Source organism: Myotis lucifugus, unplaced genomic scaffold (genome assembly GCF_000147115.1).
Source record: "Myotis lucifugus unplaced genomic scaffold, Myoluc2.0 scaffold_362, whole genome shotgun sequence".
Lineage (NCBI taxonomy): Eukaryota > Metazoa > Chordata > Mammalia > Chiroptera > Vespertilionidae > Myotis > Myotis lucifugus.
This window is the reverse complement of record NW_005871410.1, coordinates 830291-839643: the sequence shown is the minus strand read 5'-3', so window position 1 is coordinate 839643 and position 9353 is coordinate 830291. Positions and strand designations below refer to the sequence as shown.

Genomic DNA, 9353 nt, shown 5'->3' with positions numbered 1-9353 from the left:
CCTGTCAGGACAGACGGTTAATGGCTAAGGGGAGTAAGGGATAGGCTTAACACCATTTGAAGACAGAGACTAATTCAAGTCACAGGAGCTCAGATGCTCTCTTTGAGTTATTCTTTCCCAATGATGGGCAACTTTCTTCTACAGAAAACCTTTTTATGTTTCTTGGGTTTAAACAAGATCAGCCACTTTCCACCAGGTCTTGCATAAATCAATAAAGAGAAGCCCAAAGAGGCAAATCTGATCACCAAAGGTTTTCAGCCAGGAATCATTGTATGGCCTTGGGCAATATAGTTTCTGAGCCAGCACTATTCAACAAAGACACAATGGGAGCAAGCCACAAAGAGAGCCACCCATGAAGTTTACATCTTCTACCAAACACATTTAAAAGGATAAAGAAACATGTACAACTAAGTTTATAAGTTTATTTGACTCAAAATATCACTTCAATAGGTAATCAACAGAAGTCTTAAAAATCCAGTGTGCATTTTATTTACCTTATGGTACATTTCAATTCAATCTAGCCATATTTCATTTTTTCTTTTTTTAAAAAAATTTTTCTAAATATATCTTAATTGATTACAGAGAGAAAGAGATAGAAACATCAACGATGAGAGAAACCCTTGATACCCTGTCTCCTGCAAGTCCCATACTGGGGATTGAGCCCGAAACCTGGGAATGTGCCCTTGGCCAGGAATCAACCAGAGACCCTTTGGTCCCGAGGCTGATTATCTATTCACCGAGCAAACCACCAGGCTCTCTTTAGCCACGTGTGTTTGGTGGGTGTAGGACTGGACAGTGCAGTTCTATTTCTCAGCTTCCTGTTCTGTGAAATGAGGAGAAAATCGCCAAGGTCACTGGAAGGAACAGGGGAGATCTGCTCCTGGGAAATCCCTTCATCCGCCCCGCCCTTAGGGAGTGCCCAACCAATCCTCTTTCTTAAGGTCTTTTCTCTCCTGGCACCGCCCTCCTTCAAGTTTCCGCCCCTTTCCTCGCCCATTTAAGGCTCAGGACAGAAGCAGCTCTGTCACAAATGCAGTTCTCTTGGCAGCACAGCCTTTAACCTCAGTGTAGCTGGCTCCTGCATCTGGCACCCTTTACCTCATTGGCTGCGCGTCCCCGCTCAGGGCTTGGGCAGTGTGGCTGCAGCGCTGCTGAAGGGTCCATGGCTTGGTTGTGAGTGGAGGCAAGGAACCAGAGCTACCCCTGTGAGCTGCGCCTGGAAGCATGGATGTGAGCGAACTTCTCAGCGACCAGCCCAACAGGGGCACAAAACGTCCCCGGGATGATGGACAGGAAGAGCTGAGAAGGCCCAGGAAACAAGCTGGTCCTCGAGAACCTGGCCGCTTTCGGGAAGAGGAAATGGCGGTGGCAGAAGAAGCAGATGATCACCAAAAACGGTTGCTTCAGATTATGGACAGACAAGGTGAGGAGAACGGGGAAGAGGAGGCCCCACTGGATGCAAGCTCAGTGAAGAAAATGATCCTCACATTTGAAAAAAGATCCTACAAAAACCAGGAGTTGCGGATCAAGTTTCCAAACAACCCAGAGAAGTTTATGGAATACGAGCTGGACCTCAATGACATCATTCAGGAGATGCACGTGGTGGCCACCACGCCGGACCTGTACCACCTCCTCGTGGAGCTGAATGCTGTTCAGTCTCTCCTCGGGTTGCTGAGACATGATAATACAGATGTGTCCATAGCTGTGGTGGATCTGCTTCAGGAATTAACAGATGTGGACACCCTCCATGAGAGTGAAGAGGGAGCAGAGGTGCTCACCGATGCTCTGGTGGCCGGACAAGTGGTGGCACTGCTGGTGCAGAACCTGGAGCGCCTGGATGAGTCTGGGAGAGAGGAGGCGCAGGGCGTGCACAACACTCTGGCTATTGTGGAAAACATGGCTGAGTTCCGGCCCCAGCTGTGCACGGAGGCCGCCCGGCAGGGTCTTCTGCAGTGGCTGTTGAAGAGGCTGAAGGCCAAGATGCCTTTCGATGCCAACAAGCTGTACTGTAGTGAAGTGCTGGCCATATTGCTGCAGGACAGCGATGCCAACAGGGAATTGCTTGGGGAGCTGGATGGAATTGATGTGCTTCTGCAGCAGTTATCCGTGTTCAAAAGACACGATCCTCACACTGCAGAGGAGCAGGAGATGATGGAGAATCTGTTTGACACACTCTGTTCCTGCCTGATGCTCAGTTCCAATCGTGAGCGCTTCCTCGAGGGCGAGGGTCTTCAGCTGATGAATCTCATGCTCAGAGCAAAGAAGACTTCGAGGAGCAGCGCCCTGAAGGTGCTGGACCATGCCATGATTGGGCCCGAGGGCACACACTGTTGCCGTAAGTTTGTTGACATTCTTGGCTTGCGAACCATCTTTCCTCTCTTTATGAAATCTCCCAAGAAGATCAAGAAAGTGGGAACCACCGAGAAGGAACAGGAAGAGCACGTGTGTGCCATCCTGGCTTCCCTCTTGAGGAACCTGGAAGGGCAAAGGCGAACCCGGCTGCTGGATAAATTCACTGAAAATGACCTGGAGAAGGTGGACAGGCTGATGGAGCTGCATTTTAAATATCTGGATGCCATGCAGGTGGCCGACAGGAAGATTGAAGGGGAAAGGCATGACAGGGTCCGGCGTGGGGAAATCCTAGACCAGGTCTCTGAAGATGAGTTCTACCTGCAGCGCTTGGACGCAGGGCTCTTTGTCCTCCAGCACATCTGCTACATCATGGCGGAGGTCTGCAATGGCGGCATCCCCCAGATCCGGCAGAGGGTTCAGCAGATCTTAAACATGAGAGGAGGCTCCATCCAAATGGTCAGGCACATCGTCAAGGAGTACGCAGAGAACATCGGGGAGGGCCCGGGTCAGGACTTCCAGGAGAGCGAGCAGAAGCGCATCCTGGGCCTGCTGGACAACTTCTAGAGCCCGCCCTGGTGGTACCGACAAGCTCTGGGCCTTCCTCCGAGTGTCTACTGGGCTCAATGTGACTTTCCGAAAAATTGAACTAGTGTTTTTTGGTTTTTGAAATAGTACCAAAGAGTATAACACAATTTATTAGTATTGTACTGTACCTGCTTAGATGTAGATCATTAGGAAGCATTGCTATAATTAAAGGGTCTGAGCTTGGCAACACATATATTAGAAAGACCAAAGTTTTCTCTTTCAGAAAAATAATAAAAAGTTTTTTAAAAAATTAACATTGTAGTATCAGACCAATGTTCTTAGCATGAAATTCAGTTTCCCTATCATGACCCACAAGGCTCATTGAGAAAACTCCCTACTCTGTCAGGCACTGTACAAGGCTTTTTGGAGTAGGGTTGAACGGTGACCATGACATATAGAATTCCAGCTCTCAAGGACTCTGAGTCCAGTAAACGAGGCTGTCAATAAACAGATAATCAACCATTAAGTACAAATTACAACAGCACACATGTGCAGGAGAGGAGGTGCTAGGAAAGAAAATGTTGGGGAAGGGTTGCTTACTCAGACTGAAGGTGAGTGGAGCTACACTAAGAAAGTGACATTTGAGACCTGAAGAATGAGAAACAATTGGATGAGCAGTGGGGTTAGTGGCCTGATAAAAGAGAGGAATTGGCACTTTGAGGAAAAAATAATTTATTTATTTTTTTTGTAATTGGAGACGGTAAAGATGGGCTGTGGAGGATGGTTATAAGTATTGCTATGGTCTGAATATTTGTGTCCTCTCATCATTCGTAAGTTGAAGTTTTACTTTTCAAGGTGATGGTATTAGGAATCGGGGCCTTGGGAGGTGATTAGGTCATAAGGTGGAGCCCTTATGAATCAGATTACTGCTTTTATAAGAGGCAAGAGAACCCCCCCTCCCCCCTCCCCCCATCCCCATCCTCCGCCATGGATGACACAGTTCCAAGGCAAATTTAGGAAATACAAAGCATGACCTCATCCCACAACGAATCTTCTAGCGCCTTGATCTTGAATTTCCTATCCTCCAGAACTGTGACAAATAACTGTTGTTTATAAGCCATGCAGGGTATGATTCCCCGCCTCACCCCAAGAGCCTAAAAGACTAAGACAAACATAAACGCAAAGGACGGATCTCTAATGGCTAAGGGGAGTAAGGAATAGGCTTAACACACTCTGAAGACAGAGACTAATTCAAGTCACAGGAGCTCAGATGCTCTCTTTGAGTTATTCTTTCCCAATGATGGGCAACTTTCTTCCACGGAAAACCTTTTTATGTTTCTTGGGTTTAAACAAGATCATCCACTTTCCACCAGGTCTTGCATATAATCATGGTATGGCCTTGGGCAATATACTAGTACTTTCTGAGCCAGCACTATTCAGCAAAGACACAATGGGAGCAAGCCACAAAGAGAGCCACCCATGAAGTTTACATCTTCTACCAAGCACATTTAAAAAGATGAAGAAATGTGTGTGCAATTAAGTTTATAAGTTTATTTGACTGAAAATATCACTTCAATAGGTAATCCACAGAAGTCTTAAAAATCCAGTGTGCATTTTATTTACCTTATGGTACATTTCAATCTAGCCATATTTCAATTTTTCTTTTTTTAAAAAAAAATTTTCTAAATATATTTTTATTGAATACAGAGAGGAAGAGATAGAAACATCAATGATGAGAGAAAACCATTGATCTGCTGTCTCCTGCAAGTCCCATACTGAGGATATAGCCCGCCACCTGGGAATGTGCCCTTGGCCAGGAATCAAACCAGAGACCCTTTGGTCCCAAGGCTGATTATCTATTCACCGAGCAAACCACCAGGCTCTCTTTAGCCACGTGTGTTTGGTGGGTGTAGGACTGGACAGTGCAGTTCTATTTCTCAGCTTCCTGGTCTGTGAAATGAGGAGAAAATCGCCAAGGTCACTGGGAAGGAACATGGGAGATCTGCTCCTGGGAAATCCCTTCATCCGCCCCGCCCTTAGGGAGTGCCCAACCAATCCTCTTTCCTAAGGTCTTTTCTCTCCTGGCACCGCCCTCCTTCAAGTCTCCGCCCCTTTCCTCGCCCATTTAAGGCTCAGGACAGAAGCAGCTCTGTCACAAATGCAGTTCTCTTGGTGGCAGACAGCCTTTAACCTCAGTGTAGCTGGCTCCCTGCATTTTGCCCCCCTTTCCTTCATTTGCCTCTCCGCCCCCGCTCAGGGGCTTGGGCAGTGTGGCTGCCAGCGCTGCTGAAGGGTCCAGGGCTTGGTTGTGAGTGGAGGCAAGGAACCAGAGCTACCCTGTGAGCTGCGCCTGGAAGCATGGATGTGAGCGAACTTCTCAGCGACCAGCCCAACAGGGGCACAAAACGTCCCCGGGATGATGGACAGGAAGAGCTGAGAAGGCCCAAGAAACAAGCTGGTCCTCGAGAACCTGGCCGCTTTCGGGAAGAGGAAGTGGTGGTGGCAAAAGAAGCAGATGATCCCCAAAAAAGGCTGCTTCAGATGATGGACAGACAGGGTGAGCAGAACAGGGAAGAGGAGGGTTCTCTTGAGCGGCCTCCGTGGCCCCAGAGCAGCATGGCGGCCGCCTCCCTGGGCGAAAAGGAGAAGGAGCGGGTGGGCGGCGGGTCGGGGGCGGCGTGCGGCAAGAGCACGCGAGAGCGGCTGCTGTCTGTGCTGGACGACCTGGAGGTCCTGTCCAGAGAGCTCATAGAAATGCTGGCAATTTCAAGAAACCAAAAGTTGTTACAGGCTGGAGAAGAAAACCAGGTGCTGGAGTTATTGATTCACAGAGATGGGGAGTTTCAGGAACTCATGAAATTGGCACTTAATCAGGGAAAAATTCACCATGAAATGCAAGTTTTAGAACAAGAAGTTGAGAAGAGAGACAGTGATATTCGGCGGTTACAAAAACAGCTAAAGGAAGCTGAACAAATACTGGCAACAGCTGTTTACCAAGCAAAAGAAAAACTGAAATCAATAGATACGGCAAGAAAAGGTGCTATCTCCTCTGAAGAAATAATTAAGTATGCACATAGGATTAGTGCAAGTCATGCTGTGTGTGCCCCAACGACCTGGGTTCCAGGGGACCCACGGAGACCATACCCAAGGGATTTAGAGATGAGAAGTGGATTATTGGGTCAAATGAACAATCCTTCCACTAATGGTGTGAATGGCCCTTTACCTGGAGATGCACTTGCAGCAGGCAGATTGCCAGATGTCCTGGCTCCACAGTATCCCCGGCAATCAAATGACATGGCAATGAATATGTTACCACCAAATCACAGTAATGACTTTTTGTTGAAACCTCCAGGGCATAAGAAAGAAAATGAAGATGATGTAGAGTTTATGTCAACAGACTCCTCTAGCAGTAGTGACTCTGATTAAAAAAGCAGAAGCACTCCTGGGCCTGCTAGACAACTTCTAGAGTCCGCTCTGGACGGCACTGACACCCTCTCTGGGATTTCCTCCCAGTTTTTACTTGGCCTAATGTAACTTTCTGACAAATTAGACTATTGTTTACAAAAAAATAAAAAACGCTTTCTCAGTTGGAATCTTCTAAGGTTGGTGTTTTAATCCACTTACTGAGCAATCTATTCTTAGCCACTTGCTTCTGAAACAGCAGTCGCCAACCAGACTCCCTGGACCACCAGTGGTCCATGGACCACTGGTTGTCAACTGCTGCTCCAAACATTTCCTTAAGCCAGCAGTTGCCAAATTTTCAGACCTCTGGTTGGCTACTGCTATTCTAAAACATAGGCCAACTGGTTAGATTTAACAACATAAAACTCTACATCTGTGATGGCGAAACTTTTGAGCTTGGCGTGTCAGCATTTTGAAAAACCCTAACTTAACTCTGGCGTGTTAGATATAGAAATTTTTGATATTTTCAACCATAGTAAAACAAAGACTTATACTTTTGATATTTATTTTATATATTTAAATGCCATTTAACAAAGAAAAATCAACCAAAAAAATGAGTTCGGTTGTCACCTCTGACATGCGTGTCATAGGTTCGCCATCACTGCTCTACATTATAGGGGGAGTAACTCATACAAGTTAGAAATTAGCCAGTAAGATTTCTCCCCTGCAAAGTATTTTTTCCCAGCTGCCAGTCACATCTACCTGAAGTGCCCACATTCTGTAATGCATTTCTGTGGACCTTAGCATCTGCTTTCGGCTTCAGTCATTCCCAGCTATAATTCCCATGTCCTTGGGAGGAAAGATTCCTTAAAATCTTATCCTCCCAACTCAATTATACTTCTCTTATCAGTACCTCTCTTATCGTACTTAGTTTCTTCCTTGCACTATCCATACTGAAGTCTTTGTTCTTTGCCCTTTCTTCCTTGTTTCTAATCTTCTCAAGAGCAGAGATCACATCTTATTTATCTTTGGGGTCTTGGCAACTACTACTGTGCCTGGGTATAATGCAAAACAGGTATTCAATGCCAGATTTTCCACTCAAAAGCTGTGAAATTTTGTCAAAGTCATTTAGCCTCGTGAGTTTCCTTGTCTAACCTATCTGTGAAATAAAAACATACTAACCTACTTCCCAAGTTGTTAGAATACTTGGATGGCAACATACCCAGTAATCTATAAATCACTATTCTATATAATAAAAGCATAATATGCAAATCGACCGAATGGAGGAATGACTGGTAGAACAACTGGTGGAACAGCTGGTCGCTATAATGCACACCGACCACCAGGGGGCAGATGCCCAATGCAGGAGCTGTCCCCAGCCCTCAGGCCCCAGGCCAGCCAAGGCAGGTGCCAGCAGGGGCCCCCTGATTGCCCCACCAGTTGTCCTACAGATCGGCCCTGATTGCTGGCCAGGCTTAGGGACCCTACCTGTGCATGAATTTCATGCACCAGGCATCTAGTACAAAAATAAATCAATATTCACATGCCACTAGTGTAGCTCCTGGTCATTAAGTCTGTGCTGATTAAATGAGGAACAAGGGTACAACTGTTCCATAAACAAGCCATGGGGGAAAGGCATAAAGTTCAGCCAGGACCAGAGAGGAGTGCGAGCTACACTGAGAATAAAGATGTTGGCACCACAGTGTTTATTAAAATACTAGAGGCCCGGTGCACAAAAATTTGTGCACTCAGTGGGGGTCCCTCAACCTGGCCTGCGCCCATTTGCAGTCCAGGACCCCTTGGCGGATGTCCACCTGTCGACTTAGGCCCACTCCCCGGGGGATCAGGCCTAAGCTTGCAGTCAGACATCCTTCCGGCAGCCAGGGAGCCCTTGGGGGATGTGCGATTAAAGGCTTAGGCCCCCAAGGGAGCTGTGATGAGGAAGCTGGGGTGACAGAGGAGCCACGCTGTCCCGCTATGCCGCCCTGGGTCGGGTCGCACACGGGACACCTGGGCGGCGGCCGGGTGAGCCGGCGGGTCTCTGCTGCCCCGCCCTGCCACCCCAGGTCAGGTCACACACAGGATACCTGCCGCCGCCCCAGGTCACAGATAGCAGGCCCAGATGGCGGCAGGGCAGGGGGGATGGCGCTGTCCCGCCCCAGCACCCCGGGTGGCAAATAGCAGGCCCGGATGGTGGCGGGGCAGGTGGGATGGTTCTGACCCGCCCTGCCTGCAGTATGCAAATTAGCCGCCATCTTTGTTGGCGGTTAATTTGCATATCGTGCTGATTAGCCCATGGGAGGCCTAGCGAAGGTACGGTCAATTACTATGTTTGTCTATTATTACATAGGACTAGAGGCCCGGTGCACAAATATTTGTGCACTTGGGGGGGGGGGGACGGGGGGTCCCTCAGCCTGGCCTGTGCCCTCTCGCAGTCTGGGAACCCTCGGGAGATAATTACCTGCTGGCTTAGGCCTGCTCCCGGATGGCAGAGGGCAAGCCCAATCCCTAGGTGCAGCCCCTAGTCGGGCTCAGAGCAGGGCTGATTGGGGAGTTGGGGCGCCGACCCCTGTCATGCACAGAGCAGGGCGGATTGGGAGGTTGTGATGCCACCCTCAGTCATGCTCAGTGTAGGGCCAATTGGGGGGTTGGGGCACCGCCCCCTGTCACACTCAAGGCAGGGTCGAAGGGGAGGTTGCGGCTCCACCCTCTGTCACGCACAGAGCAGGGCCGATCAAGGGGTTGGGGCGCTGCCCTCTGTCACTCACAGAGCAGGGCCCATCAGGGGGGTTGGGGCTCTGTACCCTGTCACGCACAGAGCAGGGTCAATCAGGGGGTTGGAGAGCTCCCCCCTGTCACACACAGAGCAGGGCCGATCAGGGGGTTGGGATGCCGCACCCTGTCACACACAGAGCCGCAGGGCGATCAGGGAGTTTGGGCGCTGCCCCCTGTCATGCTGATCCCAGTGTCGGGAGGCATATTACCCTTTTACTATATAGGATAGAGGCCTGGTGCACAGGTGGGGCCCGGCTGGTTTGCCCTGAAGGGTGTCCTGGATCAGGGTGGGGGTCCCG

The 9353-nt window shown here is 49.0% G+C and overlaps 1 protein-coding gene and 1 pseudogene across 2 annotated transcripts; both read left to right on the top strand.

Annotated features, from left to right (window-relative positions):
- The first annotated feature begins 1224 nt into the window (after positions 1-1224).
- LOC102433304 (beta-catenin-like protein 1) lies at positions 1225-2924 on the top strand. The gene has a single exon (XM_006101449.3). It carries the CDS (start codon positions 1225-1227, stop codon positions 2914-2916), a length of 1692 nt encoding a protein of 563 aa, XP_006101511.1. The 3' UTR covers positions 2917-2924.
- A 2569-nt stretch (positions 2925-5493) lies between these two features.
- On the top strand, positions 5494-6303 carry LOC102432986 (annotated as a pseudogene). The gene has a single exon (XR_001350815.2). The product of XR_001350815.2 is annotated as a mediator of RNA polymerase II transcription subunit 4 pseudogene (transcript).
- Positions 6304-9353: the final 3050 nt, after the last annotated feature.

Excerpts from the sequence above, each read along its gene's own strand:
- LOC102433304 (XM_006101449.3), top strand. The coding sequence starts at position 1,225 with ATGGATGTGAGCGAACTTCTCAGCGACCAGCCCAACAGGGGCACAAAA.